The sequence below is a fragment of the Pongo pygmaeus genome, chromosome 11 (genome assembly GCF_028885625.2).
Source record: "Pongo pygmaeus isolate AG05252 chromosome 11, NHGRI_mPonPyg2-v2.0_pri, whole genome shotgun sequence".
NCBI classification, from domain to species: domain Eukaryota; kingdom Metazoa; phylum Chordata; class Mammalia; order Primates; family Hominidae; genus Pongo; species Pongo pygmaeus.
The window spans coordinates 133,219,162-133,236,423 of NC_072384.2; the positions used below are offsets into that span (position 1 = coordinate 133,219,162).

At 52.7% G+C, this 17,262-nt stretch overlaps 1 protein-coding gene across 1 annotated transcript in view; it reads left to right on the forward strand.

Moving 5' to 3' along the window:
- The first annotated feature begins 292 nt into the window (after positions 1-292).
- EFHD1 (EF-hand domain family member D1) overlaps positions 293-17,262 on the forward strand; it is a 50,346-nt gene continuing 33,376 nt past the window's right edge. The window contains exon 1 of the mRNA XM_054477532.2: positions 293-1,037. Within this exon, the coding sequence (XP_054333507.1) occupies positions 730-1,037 (308 nt within the window). The 5' untranslated portion in view covers positions 293-729. The remainder of the gene's footprint in view (positions 1,038-17,262) is intronic.

The following is a 17,262-nucleotide window of genomic DNA, read 5'->3' on the forward strand; positions in this document are numbered from 1 at the left end:
GCGCTGCTTTCCTGCCTCCAGGGAAAACGGGAGTTTTTTCTGCTCGTTTGCTCTCCCTCTTTTTTGTTTGCTTATTTGTTTTTAGTATTTTTAGCATGTTTTGGAAACATTTCGTTTCAATGAGTGTTTCAAAAGCAGCTCCCCCGCCCCGCGCTCCGGGCAGGCGCCTCCCACTCCCTGATCCTGGGGAGGGTGGCCACCACTCCCAGACGCGGGGCACGCGTGGGTGTCGCTCGGGGGCGCTCGCCTCCCCCACCCAGCCTGTCCCGGGCCGCGAGCGCTTCCAGTCGGGTTACTTCTGGGGGACAAGAAAGGCACCGCCTGAACGGTCGAGACGCTTTTTCCCGCTGCGGTTTTCCCCGGAGCTGACAGGGGCAGCAAGGTCGGAGTTGATCCGAGGGTCCCTGCCTGGTTCCGGGTGGACGGTCAGCCTCCCGCCTGGAGCCGCTGGGAGAGGAAGCAGGTCGGGGTCTCCGGGACGCACAGACACCGGCGGCTTCCTCCCACCAGGCTGGCGGTCCCTGAGCCCTGGCGCCTCCTTAAAGCCGCAGCTCCGCCCCGCCCTCCCCGCCCGCCCCGCCCGCGGGTCCTCAGACCCTCCCAACCGCCGGGTCCCCGCCGCCTCAGCGGAGTGGTGTAGAGCCTGGAGCCTGCGAGGAGCGCGCCGCCCGCCAGCTCCCTGCGCCCCGTCTCGCGTCTCCGCGTTCCCGCGTCCTGCGATCCGTCGCCATGGCCAGCGAGGAGCTGGCGCGCAAGCTGGACCGCCGGCTGCGGCGCGAGGAGGCCGAGGAGAGTGGCCCCCAGCTGGCTCCCCTCGGCGCCCCAGCCCCGGAGCCCGAGCCCGAGCCCGAGCCCGAGCCCCCCGCCTGTGCGCCCACGGCCAGCGCCGACGCGGAGCTGAGCGCCCAGCTGAGCCGGCGGCTGGACATCAACGAGGGCGCTGCGCGGCCCCGGCGCTGCAGGGTCTTCAACCCCTACACGGAGTTCCCGGAGTTCAGCCGCCGCCTCATCAAGGACCTGGAGAGCATGTTCAAACTGTGAGCTCCCGCTGCGCGCCCTTCGCCCCCGGGACCAGGGAGGGAGCCGGAGGGCTTTCTGGTCCGAAGTCCCGGGCCCCGTTTGTGTGGGGAGGGGTCCCGGGGTGCAGGTAGCATTTGGCCCAACGCAGCCAGATCTTGCGTGCTCGGGTCTATCTTGGCGCGGTGGGGGACAGGGCCGGAGAGGGGGGACACCAGGAGCAGGAGCTCTCCGGGACGGAGCCCAAAAGTTCTCGGGGGCTGCCAGGCCCGAGTTCCAGGTCCCCCAACCCCGACCACCGGTCCCGCCCCCTCCGCCAGCCGGTCCGGAGATTTGCTCCGAAAGCAACTTCTAGGAAAGGGAGCCGTCGCCGCGCCTCACCTGCCAGCTTTCACTGTATCCCCCAAGGGAAAAATTAGCCCCTGTTGGCCTTTTATCTTTTAAAACAAAAGGGGAAAGTTAATCCTTGGCTGCAGCGCGGGGTCTGATGAATGAGCGAAGGCTGCGAACGGGGAGTTTGGTGAACTCGTTGTAAGAGATTCAGGACTTTCCTGGAGCAAGCGCGGCCCGGGAGCCTCCTGGGGGCGCGGCGGGGCGGGGTGGGGGGGCGGTTGTGGGAACCGAATTTGGCCGCTGGCACCGGTCCGGCGGGGGCTGGTTCCGGTCCTGCTCTGTGAGCCCCAGTGCGCGGGGAGCCGCCCACCTGGGGAGACACTGAGCCAGAGGTAGGCGATAGAGACCCACTAGTCCACCTCGTCGCCTGGAACCTCCCTGGATCTCAGTTTCCTCATCTGGAGAGTGGGAGCAGTAACGGTCCCTGCCTTTTAAGGCCGAAAAGTATTTTGCACCCGGTAAGCTCTTAACCGAGCTATTAATATTTCCAGAATTGAGCCGAGACCGGAAAAATGCCTGGGGGAGTTGAGGCCGCCGGCCAGGTCATGCTTGGGCGTTTTTAAAAGCGCATGGAATGTGTTTGCCCTTCGCGTGGAGGTTCTATTTAAAGGCGCTGTGGCTGGCACTGCGTCGCCTGAGCCTCCGCTGCCCCTGCATGGAGGTTTGCAGAGCCGGCACCTGGGAGCCTCCACCTCCTCTGCCTCCGTGACACCCCGGTTTCTTTGTCCGGCTTCCAGGCACTGATCTGTGGCGTTTTCTGGGTCTAGTTTGGGCAATTCAGGAAGGCCGAGTGGGGCTGAATGCGGCTGGGGCAAAAATGGAAAAGCAATGGGTGAGGCAAGGCTTGTTGGAGCCCTTTGATTTCTCTGGGGTAATGCCTTTCATGGGAAGACTGCCCTGGCCGGGCTGCTCCCAGACCCCACCAGTTCCTCCCAGTCCAGCTGGATTCAGGGGATCTTGGGGAGGGACCTTTATCTTCAAGCTTTCTTGTGGCCACTCAGGCTTCTTTTGTTTTTCCTATAAAACAATCTTTGGAAAGATCAACTTGTAGTTGACTACCTAAGAGTGATGAAAAGAGTCCATATGCTGAGAGGGTCTTGGGAGACGAAGCAAGGTGGCATCTGTGAGCAAACAGGTACTGGACCAGGATCACGCAAAGGGGAGCCGGGCACAGTGGCTTATGGCTGTAATCCCAGCACTTTGGGAGGCCGAGGCAGGTGGATCACCTGGGGTCAGGAGTTCGAGACCAGCCTGACCAACATGGTGAAACCCCATCTCTACTAAAAATACAAGAATTAGCCGGGAGTGGTGACACGGGCCTGTAGTCCCAGCTACTCGGGAGGCTGAAGTGGGAGAATTGCTTGAACCTGGGAGGTGAAGGTTGCAGTGAGCAGAGATCACACCATTGCACTCCAGCCAGGGTGACAGAGGGAGACTCTGTCTCAAGGGGGGGAAAAAAAAGCTAAGGGGAAGGCAGTGTGTGGCCTGGGATCCCAGCAGAGCTAACAGCTCAACCAGTACTTGGTATTTCTTTCTAGGTTGAGTTTTTTGTCACTTGCAACCAAAATTGGCATAAACAAAAGGGAAATAATTTGGCTGAGGAAACCAAAAAGCCATCACAAGCTTCAGGTATGGCTGGATCTAGGAGCTTAGGTGGTGCCATCAGTGCTTAGTTTCTCTTTTTGTTAAGCCACCTTCCTCTCTGCGTTGTCCCCATTCTCAGATGGCTCATCCTTGGTGGTGGTGGTGTGGCCACAACAGCTTAAATTAATAACATAAGAATGTTAAAAACACTAAAGAAAATGTAACACGCCAATTTGTTTTCTATTGGATTACCTTCCAGATTTTACTCATGGCAGCAGCAGTCTTGTGAGGCTGTGAAGGGCGAGCACTTGGAGGCAGGCTTCCTGGGTTCAAACCCCAGCCCCACCACTTGCTACCTGGAAGGTTCCTTGGGCAGCTTATTTAAAAGCTCTGTGCCATCAGTTTTCCCTTCTGTCAAATTCGAAAGCACAGGACCTGCCATGTGGGGTTATTGTGGGGATTAAAATAATTCATGTATGTGATGCATTTAGCTCCATGTTTCAGCCTATGGTGAAGGCCTGGTGGATTTTAGCCACTAATTTTTAGATTATCACATATCCGTAATTTGGGTAAATGTGCACATTTGGCCGGGCGCAGTGGCTCACACCTGTAATTGCAGCACTTTGGGAGTCTGAGGCGGGCGGATCACGAGGTCAGGAGTTCGAGACCAGCCTGATCAACATGGTGAAACCCCATCTCTACTAAAAATACAAAAATTAGCCAGGCATGGTGCCACACGCCTGTAATCCCAGCTACTCAGGAGGCTGAGGCAGGAGAATCGCTTGAACCCGGGAGGTGGAGGTTGCAGTGAGCCGAGATCATGCCATTGCACTCTAGCCTGAGCAACAGAGTGAGACTCCATCTCAAAAAAATAAAAAAAAAGTGCATATTTTGTGTTGTCCTTTTTTGTTTAATAATTCACTTTGCTGAGTCCTCTTTATCCTTTGAACCTGATTTAGCCCACAGTTTGAGCTGTGGAGTGGTGACCTGGCCTCTTGGTGAGTTCTGGGTCCCCATGGGACTGTGTGCTTTGCCCTTCCGGGTTCTGTGGAAGGAACTCGTTAGCTCCTCTGCTGCTGGGTGAGGTTGTTTGTTTCTTAGAGCTGCCTGAATGAAATGCCACAAACTGGGTGGCATAAAACAGCAGAAGTGTATCCTCTCATAGTTCTGGAAATCAGAAGTCTGACAAGTCTGAAACCAAGGTGTCAGCCGGGCTGTGCTGCCCTTGAGGTTCCAGCAAAGACTCCTTCTGTGTCTGTTTCCTGGCTTCTGGTGGTTGCCAGAATTCTTTTTTTTTTTTTTTGAGACAGAGTCTCGCTCTGTCGCCCAGGCTGGAGTGCAGTGGCGTGATCTCGGCTCACTGCAAGCTCCGCCTCCCGGGTTCACGCCATTCTCCTGCCTCAACCTCCCGAGTAGCTGGGACTACAGGCGCCCGCCACCACACCCGGCTAATTTTTTGTATTTTTAGTAGAGACGGTGTTTCACCGTGTTAGCCAGGATGGTCTCGATCTCCTGACCTTGTGATCCACCCACCTCGGCCTCCCAAAGTGCTGGGATTACAGGCGTGAGCCACCGCGCCCGGCGGTTGCCAGAATTCTTGGTATTCCTTGTGGTATGGGCGCATCACCGTAATCTCTGCCACCCTGAGCACCTGGTGTTCTCCCTGTGTGTGTTCCTGTGTCTTCACATGCCCTTCTTTTTTTTTTTTTTTTTTTTTTTTTTGAGACGGAGTCTCACTCTATCGCCCAGGCTGGAGTGCAGTGGTGCGATCTTGGCTCACTGCAAGCTCCACCTCCCAGGTTCACGCCATTCTCTTGCCTCAGCCTCCCGAGTAGCTGGGACTACAGGTGCCCACCACCATGCCTGGCTAATTTTTTGTATTTTTAGTAGAGATGGGGTTTCACCGTGTTAGCCAGGATGGTCTTGATCTCCTGACCTCATGATCTGCCCACCTCGGCCTCCCAAAGTGCTGGGATTACAGGCATGAGCCACTGCGCCCGGCTCACATGGCCTTCTCATAAGGATACCAGTCATTGGATTTAGGACCCACCCTAATCCAGTATAACCTCATCTTAATTTAACGTTTACATCTGTAAAGACCCTATTTCCTGATAAGGCCACATTCTGATGTTCTGGGTAGACATGAATTTTGGCGGGGGCTGGGGTGGGGTTGGGGAGGCACTATTCAACTGAGTGTAGGGAGTGAGAAATGCTGCCCAGAGCTTGAGCACCATCTCTGGAGCCTCTTCCAAGGAAGCTCTCAGATTTAGGGAGGTCAGAATCTCAGATTTATCCAAAGCCAGTATGACTCCCATCCCCATCAGGAGAAAGATGTCTTCCCAAGGCACGACCCTAATTCAAGTGGATTCACTACCTAACTATAAAAACAAACCTGGCCAGGCACGGGCCTCACGCCTGTAATCCCAGCACTTTGGGATGCCGAGGTGGGTGGATCATCTGAGGTCAGGAGTTTGAGACCAGCCTGGCCAACATAGTGAAACCCCGTCTCTACTAAAAGTACAAAATTAGCCGGGCATGGTGGCAGGCACCTGTAATCCCAGCTACATGGGAAACTGAGGCAAGAGAATTGCTTGAACCTGGGAGGCGGAGGTTGCAGTGAACTGAGATTGTGCCATTGCACTCCAGCCTGGGCAACAAGCATGAAACTCTTTCTCAAAAAAAAAAAACAAAAAACAAAAAACAAAACCAACAGAACCCACATAACACCCCTCTTCATGCCAGAAACACACCTGTTTTCAGCAAGAATTTCACTTTTTTCTTTTTCTTTTTTTTTTTTTTTTTTTTTTTTGAGGTGCAGTCTCGCTTGCCACCCAGGCTGGAATGCAGTGGCACAACTTCGGCTCATTGCAACCTCCACCTCCCGGGTTCAAGCAATTCTCCTGCCTCGGCCTCTCGAGTAGCTGGGACTACAGGTGTGTGCCACCATGCCCGGGTAATTTTTGTATTTTTAGTAGAGATGGGGTTTCACCACGTTGGCCAGGCTGGTCTTGAACTCCTGACCTCAAATGATCCACCCTCCTCAGCCTGCCAAAATGCTGGGATTACAGGCGTGAGCCACCGCGCCTGGCTTAAGAATTTCACTTTTAAGCAGTTTCTAGATTCACGTTCTGATATCGCCTTAGTTCATTGGGCCCCTGGCAGTGTGTAACCTGATTAGACCAGTACAAAGTACACCCTGTCTTTTTATTTGGGGCTAGAAAGATTCATACAGATACTGGGAGACATGCTTTGATCGTTTAAATTTGATTTTCCTATTTAAAAGTATTTGGCTTAGGGATTTCTTACATTTTCAAGGCTTAAAAAAACTGGATCCTTCCCAGCCTCTGAGTTTGTTGGGTTCTTGGAGTGGTGTCCTTTGTCTTTGAGTCCTTAGGACCTAACAAATGAGGCTGGCTCCTAAATGGTGTGTTGTAGAAGAAAGAGGGTTTTCTAATGAGTGTGGGAAGCCAGAGGCATCATCAGCCCGGCCAGAGAAAGTTCCCTCTCCATTTCCAAGACTGTTACTGGATAGCCTGAGCCAAGAGAATAGTGGCCTGATTTTAAAAGAATGAGAAGGCCCAGAAGAAACTGACTCTACAGTGTGTATCCGTGGCTGTAACGTGAGCTGGTGGAGCAGTCAAGGTTAGACAGGAAATTTTAATTACCCTGGACTTATCTGGAGGCCTCTTTCAAAGGGAGGCAATGAGGGCAGCCACTTAAAGGCAGGACCCCAATGCAACATCTTAAAATGCAGCTGCGAGGTTTTTGCAGCATACTAAAAGCTTGTGTTTCGATTCCCCAAAGAGAGGGTGGGAAGAAGAACATTTGGCTATGGGAAAGCTGTCTTTTTCTTAAGAATGTGAAACGGTGGTATCATGGATGTCCTGCCAGTGCCAGAGTCCCGCATTACCAAGACACCAGTGAAACCCAAAAAGGTGAGGCTATTGTGGAATTCTTCATTTCTCATCCCCTCTCCTCTCCCAGTTTCTTTTTCTCCTTCTTAGTCTTATCTCTAAAGGAGGGAGAAGCGGGTGTAGATTTGGAAGGCTGGGAATTTTCCAAAGAGATATAAAGTGAGCCCTCTTAGGGAGGCTTACTGGGGAGGTGGAGGTGAGGCTGCCTGCATACTGGCATCCTAATCTTTTGAGTGAATTGACTCTAAAAATGGGAAAGATGGATGGAAATAAAAGGAAGAAGTTAAGTGCTTTCTTTTTCCTTGGAGAAAGACAAGAGGTACTGATTTGTCCTGGCTGTAGTTTCAGTCAACAGTGATCACCTTAGATGTGAAATTTCCTCACCTTCACTGAAGTTTGTACATTTGACAATTTTGAATTGGGGGGTAGGGTAAGAGGACATAGGGCTTGTCTGATTTCTGGAGGATAGCTTTAGGTCAGCCTTCTGTTTTGGGTCTTAGTCTCTGGCAGAAAGACCCCATGACTTGGAACTGTGTCTTAGACGGGTTTAAGTGCTGGCTGCTTTTACTTGGCAGCACGCATGATTAACCCATGTAGGAGGAGCTGGAAGGAGCTTCCACAGTTGCTGGTGGGTTTATCTTTGTAGGGAGTTCCCTCTTCCTCCTCATTCCTCGCTCCCCACCTCCCTCTCCCTGGGATGTCTCCTCCACCATCCTTGTTACAGAGCCATCGAATTTTATGAGAATTTGAATAATGGGAATTTGAAGTTGAGTGATGAAAACAGTTATTAAAATCTTACATTATATGAAAAGAGAAAAGTCCTTTCCCCCTTCTCCCTTGCAAGATTATTAAAAAGTGCCTGATTTCAAAGCTGTAAGGTCCAGGAGACTTTAACTTTTTTTTTTTTTTTTTTTCTTTTCTCAAGACAGGGTCTTGCCGTGTTGCCTAGGCTGGTCTCAAACTCCTAGGCTCAGGTGATTCTCCTGTCTCAAAGTGCTGGGATCATAGGCACGGGCTACTTCGCCTGGCCAGACTTTCTCTCTCTTTTTTTAAATGTTGTTGCATACCAACCAAACTAACTTTATACCCTCAGCCCTGTGGTACCCCCTGGACCAACTACTATATAGGAATACTTCTTCCACTGACCTGCAGGGTGTTTGATTGGCATGGGGCTATGTTCGGTATGGGTTCGTGGTGTGGCTGAGTTAGTGGGTCTCCAAAGATGTGCCGAATGGCCTAAGAGTCCACAAATCAGGTCTTGGGAGCCAGAGGGTGCCAGGCTGTCCACAATTGATGTTCATCTTAGTTAGGAGCCCAGCACACCCTCAGGGCACTGACATCTGGGGTTGGCACACGTTTGTCTTTAGCTTTAGGCTTCACAAATCTCTGTATATGATGTGCAACCTCACACACTCACACATGCCTACCTGCGTGCTCACACACTAGCTCACTCCCACAGCCACTCTTCGGGTGAGGCCGTCGCGGACTCACCTGTCATGACTCACTGCACTTGGCCTCTTCCACATTTTACAGTCCTCCCAGAACACCCCTCTATAGCCTCCTCCTGCTTCTGCGTCCCCTAAGTGTTGGTGGCCAAAGGGCATCTTTGATCCTAAATTCTGGACGCTTCTTGGCAGGGGACACACCTTGAGTTATTGGAGCATGGACCATGATCCTCCATTCCCAACAAGATGAAACCTGACCTGTGGTCAATGACCTGCCAAGACATGGCTTTCCGCGTTCCAAGGCTGCAGAGGTTCTGTGGTACCCCCGGTCCAACTGGTAAACAGGAATACTTCTTCCATTGACCTGCAGGGGCTTTGATTGGCATGGGGCTACATTATGCGTGGGTTCATGTCGTGGCTGAGCTAGTGGGTCTCTAAAGATGGGCCGAATGACCTAAGAGTCCACTTAGGTCTCCTCCAGTGTTCCCAGCTCTGGGCTCCTGTGGCCAGCACTGTCCATACATCTGCTAGTGTGTGCTCCTGTGGTACCATATCATGATGATGATGGCGATGATCACCATGAGCCCCTTTCCAACCTGCTATGAGCTATTCATTCACTCATTCATTTTTTCATTCATTTAGCTAAGCACCTGCCAGGTGCCAGACTATACATACTTGTATAATCGGGAAGTGGTCTTGGCCCTTGAGAAGCTCAACAAATGCTGACAGCAAGCTGGATGTAACATGATGCTGTTTGGACGGGAGGGATGTCACTCCCCGAGAAGCTACCCACCACCCACATACAGGACACTCCAGTAGCTGAGCAGACCCTGAGGATGTGGGAGTTGGGGACACTCTGACCTCAAGCTGCTGCATTCAAAGCAGGGGCTCCTGGTCATTCTGGGCACAGCCACGGAGGAGCAGCCACCGAGGACTGTGAAGGGATTCAGGCCCTGGGTGGAGGCAGCAGGGAAGGCCCTTGGGATGAACCTCCTGGAGACAGAGAATGGAGGCTGAGAACTTGATCTGGGTGGTGAGTGCTTGACCTTGGATGGCAGAAGGAGGGCAGTGAGGGCTCAAGGAAAGGAAGCTGCAGCCGTCCGGAAGCAAGAGGCTTCTCATGGTGGGAGTTGGTATTATTATTACCATTTTTTGAAACAGGGTCTCTCTCTGTGGCCCAGGCTGGAGTGCAGTGTACAATCTTGGCCCACTGCAACCTCCACCTCCCGGGCTCAAGTGATCCTCCCACCTTAGCCTCCTGAGTAACTGGGACTACAGGCACGACCACCACGCCCAGCTAATTTTTGTATTTTTTGTAGAGACGGGGTTTTGCCATGTTGCCCAGGCTGGTCCTGGGCTCAAGTGATCTGCCCACCTCTGCCTCCCAAAGTGTTGGTTACAGGCATGAGCCACTACACCTGGCCACGATCGGAGTTACTGAGAAATGGAACAAAAGGTATTGCAAGGTGGTGAGCTGCTTTCTCTGGAGTTTCACTAGAAGGGAGGTGCTCTGACTCCCTGGTGTGAGAGGCTTGCAGTTAGGAAGGGCCGAAAGCTGATGGAGGCTAGGAGATGGGCTGTGTGACGTTCAAGATTCTTTCTAGGTCATGGGTGGGCAAAGTTCTGTAAAGGCCAGATAATCCATCTGTTTGGCTTTGGGCCCTAAGGTTTCTGTTGTCCCTCTGCAGCCTGTCATTGTGATGTGAAAGCAGCCACAGGCAATAGGCAAATGGGATGGCATGGCTGTGTTCCTGTAACACTTGGTGAGCATGATTTGGTCTGCAGGCCCAAGTTAGCCAGCCCCCATGCTAGGCAGTCGCTTTAGAATCTTGAATCCAGAGCCTGATCTCATTTGTCCCCTTTCTCACTTCTTGGCCTTTTCTCCCATCAGTGGCCTCAGGTCCAGAGGGGACACAGTGGAAGCCTGGTGTCCCCCCAGTTGGGTAGGCAGCATAGTGAGGCCTGAGTTCCAGGACCCCAGAGTTGCTTTTGGAAGCTTAGCACTGGAGAAGGAGCAGGACCTGCATCTGCTTCTTCTGCAGGCTGAGGAGGCCTCACAGCTGGCACTCACAGCTGGAGTCCCAGGGTAACACTCCCCATCCTAGGAAGTTTTGCCTTCCTATGGCTTCCCCTAAGAGGTGTGTTTGAGCTTAAAAACTCCCAATGAAAAAGACAAATGAGGCCAGGAGTGGTGGCTCACACCTGTAATCCCAGCACGTTGGGAGGCCAAGGTGGGTGGATCACAAGGTCAGGAGCTTGAGACCAGCCTGGCCAACATGGTGAAACCCCGTCTCTACTAATAATACAAAAATTAGCAGGGTGTGGTGGCGGGCACCTGTAATCCCAGCTACTCGGGAGGCTGAGGCAGGAGAATCACTTGAATCCGGGAAGCAGAGGTTGCAGTGAGCCAAGATTGCACCACTGCACTCCAGCCTGGGCGACAGAGTGAGACTCTGTCTCAAAAAAAAAAAAAAAAAAAGACAAATGAGAAACAAAAGCTAATTAGCGTTGGGTGTCTGCTTACTTGAGCCCCGTGGTTGGAGCAGGAGCTCTTGACCTCCGGTCTTGGAACTCTCACCAATTGTGTGTGGAATTGCACTCTCACACCTGCTGGGAGACCTTGCTTTTCAAGGGGCTGTACGGCTCCTCACCCCAGAAAAATTTGAGATCTACTGGTTTGGAGGGAAATGGGAGATAAGAATCTTATGACTTAAGGAAATCTTATTTTTTGTTATCAAATTATAGTGTTCCCCTTGAAAATTTCCTTTAAAACAGTAAAGATCTTTAGGAAGTAGAGAGTGGAAGCCGATGCTGTTCTGTTCCCGAGGGTCACCTCCAGCTGGTTGGGTGCATGTTCTTACACAAGATTGTAAGAGACGATCTATGCTGTTCTGCCTGTATTACTTGGGAGGCCTTTGGCTCAAGTGATGGAAAACTCTGCCCCAAACTCACTAATGAGTGAAGAAATGGATCATCTCATAGAAGAGGGCGTCCAGAGGATAAGGGTGGCCCCTGGGGCAATGGATGGTTGCTGCTGTCATCCAGGACTTGGGTTCCGTCCTCTGCCCTCTGCCACCCTCTGTGCTGGCGTCAAGGTAGCAAGGTGTGAGGTTCCCCGAGTCACATCAGCTGCGACGAAATCCAGAGGCAGGAAAGACCTAGGGTTCTTCTAAACAATGAGGAAATGAACGTGTAACCAGCTAGAAGTGAAAAAAAAGATAGAAAGAAAAAATAAACAATGAGGAAATCTTCCTTTTTGTGTGCCCCAAGCCGGCCTTTGGCATCCCATCACCAGCACTAGGTCACCGGCCCGTCCGGGGTAGTTTCCATTCCCTGAGGGGTGGAGCCAAAACAGGGTTCTGTTAGTGAGGAAGGAGAGGTGGGTTTTTACTGAATAACGTTCCAGGGCTCTTTTCTGTCCATCTGTGTGCTTTATTTTTGTTTGTATTTTTTTGTTTTTTGAGACAGAGTCTTGCTCTGTCACCCAGGCTGGAGTGAAGTGGTACGATCATGGCTCACCGCAGCCTCGACCTCCTGGGCTCAAGCCATCCTTCTGCCTGAGTCCCCCCACTCCAACACCTGGCTAATTTTTTTTTTTTTAGTAGAGACAGAGTTTTACCATGTTGCTGAGGCTGGTCTCAAACTCCTGGGCTCAAGGTCTCAAACTCCTGGGCTCAAGCAATCTGCCCACCTTGGCCTCCCAATGTCCATCTGTGTTTTTTTGTTGTTGTTTGTTTGTTTGTTTGTTTTTGTTGTTGTTGTTTGAGGCAGTCTGGCTCTGTCACCCAGGCTGGAGTGCAGTGGCAAGATCCTGGCTCACTGCAACCTCCGCCTCCTGGGTTCAAGTGACCCCCCTGCCTCAGCCTCCTGAGTAGCTGGGATTATAGGGTATGCTACCACGCCCAGCTCATCTGTGTTTTTGTGTACATGGGAGGGACTTTTGATGTCAGGCTTGGTTTCTGGAGGCCAGGCAGGGAGCAGCCCATTCCCGGGGGCTCCCGAAGACCAAATGCAGAGGTCTTTCCTGCAGAACATCATTTTCACTGGGATTTCCCTGTGATTTTTCTCCTGCCTGTAGGGGTGGACCCACAGCTAGGAGTGCTGTGTGTGCATTTGGTGCTGGGTGGGCTGTTTGTGTCGACCGCTCCCTAGGCCAGCTTTCAGTGAACCCCCCACTTCCATCTCATGTCGCCCTTCCTCCCTCCAAAGAGCCTGGCATGGTGGGCACACCCCCTGGGTTTGGAGGGCTTGATCATTCTGCCTCACCCTCCTGGCTGCTCACTGTCTTAGAAAACGGTTGGCTGCTACCCCGTGTCTCCCCAGACCCCCTCCCCAAACCTCTTTTATTCTTTTTCTCATCGGGGGTGCCATGCCTCTGATTTCCTCTCCTCTTAGAAGGGGCTCCAGCTGCTATCTCTGGCCAGGAGTTGCCATGCCCTGATGGTCCTCATTCCCTTAGTGGCTCCTGGGCTTCTGTAGCTAAGGGCCCCTCTGTTGGCTTGGAGGCCTTTGTACAAGTCATGTGTGAGTGTGTGTTGGGGGGTGTTCAGGGCTGGTTTTCTTTTCTTTTTTTTATTTTTTATTTTTCAGACAGAGTCTCACTCTATTGCCCAGGCTAGAGTGCAGTGGTGCGATCTTGGCTCACTGCCACCTCCGCCTCCTGGGTTCAAGCAATTCTCTGCCTCAGCCTCCCGAGTAGCTGGGATTACAGGCACCTGCCACCACGCCCGGCTAATTTTTTGTGTTTTTAGTAGAGATGGAGTTTCACCATCTTGGCCAGGCTGTCGTGATCCACCCGTCTTGGCCTCCCAAAGTGCTGGGATTACAGGCGTGAGCCACTGCACCTGGCCTAATTTTTTTTTTTTTTTTAATTTTTAATACAGACGGGATTTCTCCATGTTGGTCAGGCTGGTCTCAATCTTCTGACCTCAGGTGATCTGCCCGCCTCGAACTCCCAAAGTGCTGGGATTACAGGCGTGAGCCACCATGCCTGGCAATTTTTTTTTTTTTTTTTTTTTTTTTTTGAGAGATAGGTCTTACTATGTTGCCCTGGATGGTCTTGAACTCCTGGGTTCAAGTGATCCTCCTGCCTCAGCCTCCCAAAATGCTGGAATTAGAGGTGTGAGCCACCATGCTGGCCTGCTTTTATTTTTTTTTTAATCTTAGTCTAGCACACCCTACTCCCCAATCATGTTGCTGAATAAAGGTAAATTCTTCGGTTTTGGAGCTCAGACCTGGGTTGGCAATGACAGCGGCAGCATCCTTCCAGGCCAGACAGAGCCTTGGAGCGGGCCACATCCAAGGCAGACACGCCCTCAGCCCTCTGCCACGGATCAGGTTTGCAGGAAGTAGGAGGACGGCCTCCTGCCTCGTGCCTAAGGCTGGCCACTCTGCCCCTTCTGGGTGGTGAAACAGCAGAGACCCCCACCCCACAGGGCTGTAGCTGATCCCAGCTCTAGGGTTAGACATCTCCACCCCCAGGTTTCCCCAGCACCCCTCACTGAGCAACCACTGTGCCTTGGGACAGCCCTGATCAAAAAAATCTGGCTGCTGACAGCCCTCACTCTTTGCCCATGGGGACCTAGTGAACTCTGTTGCGACCTTGGAGAAATGCTGGCCTCCGATGCTGTCCTGTTTGGCTTTGGGGGTGACAGGGTCTCTGCCTCCTCTCTAAATGTGTCGTGCCCCTCCCCCCTATAATGGCTGACTTCATGGAGCATTGGGTGTTCCTAATGCCACCTAACAGCCCCACTGACAGAGCCGACTGTGTGCGGGGCTGTGCTTAGCGATTTCCACATGGGAACTCACGCTTCACGACACTCCAAAGGGGGTAGGATATCAGACCCCCTTTCACAGATGAGGAAACTGAGGCATGAAGCCAGGAAACTTGCCTAAAGTCACACACCTTGTAAGCGGTAGAGCTGGGATTTGAACCCAAGTGGCCTGCACTCTTGTCCAGTGTCACATGCCCGTCTCACTAATGTTATTCCCACCTCCCAGCTTTCTAGCCTCCAAATCTCGCCCATCCTTGACACCATCCTCTGCATAGTCAGGCAGGGCCTTGGCTGGCACAGTCTTTGCAGGCAGCCTGACCTCCAGGCCCTGTTGGACCACCTGCCCTGAGCTTGTAGCAGCTGCCTCAGACCTGGCCTCCCCCATCCTTCCAACATGTTTTAGCTGGGCTCACCAGAGCCCAGATGTCATTACCTTGCTTCCCTCTTCACAAGTTATTTTGGGTTGGGGTGGGGCAATATATAACATTCAGTAGCTCCCTATTGCCCAAGGAAAAAAGTCTAGACTCCTCATGTGGACCCTTAAGGCCCACTCCAGTTGGCTGTCACAGTCTTCTGTATCTCTGGTTTCTCCCGCCCAGGCCTTGCTCTCACTGAGCTGAATGGCCCCCACAGCCTCTCTCCTGTAACCCTGCAATTCCCAGTTGATTACACTTAGGTCTGTCCGTTGTCTGTTATTGCTGATTCTCTCTCTTCTCTTCTCTTCTTTTTTTATTTTATTTTTTTGAGACAGTGTTTCATTCTGTCACCCAGGCTGGAGTACAGTGGCATGATCTCCGCTCACTGCAGCCTCCGCCTCCTGGGTTCAAGCTATTCTCCTGCCTCAGCCTCCTGAGTAGCTGAGATTACAGGCATGCACCACCATGCCCGGCTAATTTTTGTATTTTTAGTAGAGACAGGGTTTCACCGTGTTGGCCAGGCTGGTCTTGAACTCCTGACCTCAGGTGATCCCCACCCACCTCGGTCCCACAAAGTGCTGGGATTACAGGCATGAGCCACTGTGCCTGGCTGGTTATTGCTGATTCTTATGAGGCTCCCTCCCCTTCCAGAGTTTCCCTGGAAAAGCAGAGATAGAATGTTCATGGCTGAAAGTGGCTAACCTCTTCCTGCAGTCCCCACACCCAGCCCAGGGCTGGGCCCAGGGCCGTGGCAGAGTGGGCACCTTGACCTCTGTGGAGGCTTCTGAGCTCTACCAGCTGTAGCTGCACTGAGGCCCTGATGACTGCTGAGAGGAGCTTCACAGCTCCCTGCGGCCGTGGGAGGTAATGTGAGCCTTCAGTGGGGTCATGCGGTTCCCTCCAAGAGAGCCACTGACCCACACGGGCATACACCTGTAAGTGAGACCTGGAAAAAGGTAAGTGACCACCTTCTCAGGTTGTGCACAAGACCTCGTGACCACTCGGTGTGCAGTCATGGCCTTAATTAGGGCACTCATGTTCCAGCCCAGTGTTCTTTCCACTGAGGGCTGCTGGGTTTAAGGTGGTGTGGGCCTGGAGTGGGGAACGCAGGAAAAGGTCCTGCTGGCAGCAGTGGGTGGAGAGGAAATGTCGAGAGCTGCATGGGTGGCAGCCCAGGGTGTCCTTGTCTCCCACTTGGGGTGATGGTCTGGCGCCCTGTAGTCCGCTTGCGTTGGGCTGGCTGCCCTGGCCTGCTCTGAGACCTGTGCCCCCTGGGCCGCTGCACACTCCCTTGTCGGGGCCTCCCACTGGCCATTTCCTTCCCTGACCTTGGCACTGCTGGAACTGCACCAGGCACAGCCCAAAATGGAGTCTAGTTTGGAAACCCTGTATTGTTTGGGAACATCTGTTCCCGGATATCCACAGGGCTCCTGGGAATTCCAGAACTAGGTTTCCAGGGGCCCTTCCAACCCAGTTTCCTGGCATCTCAGAACTCTCTTGTTAGAACTTTTTTTTTTTTTTTTTTTGAGACGGAGTTTTGCTCTTATCGCCCAGGCTGGAGTGCAATGGCACGATCTCGGCTCACTGAAACTTCCGCCTCCCAGGTTCAAGTGATTCTCCTAACTTAGCGTCCCAAGTAGCTGGGATTACAGGCACCCACCACCACACCTGGCTAATTTTTGTATTTTTAGTAGAAATGGGGTTTCACCAGGTCGGCCAGGCTGGTCTCGAACTCCTGACCTCAGGTGATCCACCCACCTCGGCCTCCCAAAGTGCTGGGATTACAGGCATGAGCCACTGCGCCCAGCCTCCTATCAGAACTTTTATGCAGACCTGGCAAGGTGGCTCACTCCTGTAGTCCCGGCACTTTGGGTGGCCGAGGCAAGAGGATTGTTTGAGTACAGGAGTTCAAGACCAGCCTGAGCAACATGGCGAAACTCTGTCTTTACAAAAAATATGAAAAACTAGTTGGGCATAGGAGGTACGTACCTGTGGTCCCAGCTAGGCAGGAGGCTGAGGTGGGAGGATTGCTTGAACCTGGGATTTGGAGGCTGCAGTGAGCTCTTATCACACTCACTGCAGTGAGTGAATAAGCCGAGTGTTTGGGGCACAAGGAGAGCTGGGAGTTTATCGGACAAAAGTGGCTATGAGTGGTTTGATTGGATGATGAAAACTTTGGGTCAAAGCTTTTGTATCTCTGAGTCCCCTGGCCCTTTTTCAGAGCCTGCCCACCCTCAGTCTGCATGCAGCTAGAGCACTGGGAGTGACTTTCCCAGCCCGCAGCTGGATAGGCAGGAAGGAGGAGCAGGTGATTTGACAGCTGGGGAGGACCCACACAACCAGAGAAAACTAGAAACGCAGAGAACCTTGCAGGCAGGGATGGGAGGTAGGGAGGAGGAACTACAGTCCTGTGACCTTACGGAGTCCCCGAGGCTCATCTAGATAGGCACAGCTGGGGACACCCATAGGGTAACCCCAGGAGGGCCCCTGGGAAGACCACCTGCCGGTGGGTGTAGTCTGTGCTGCCCTTCTCTGCCTTGAACGTGCCCAGGGTCTGTGGTGTGGGGGGCTTGTGAAAATGCAGGCTCTGATTCAGCAGGTCTAGGGGTCTCGGTGGAACTTGAGACTGCATTTCTAACACCCCTGGGTGACCGTGATGCTCTGGTCTGGGGACCTCACTTTGTGGAGCCAGCGCCTGGCTATTGAAAAAGGCAATGCG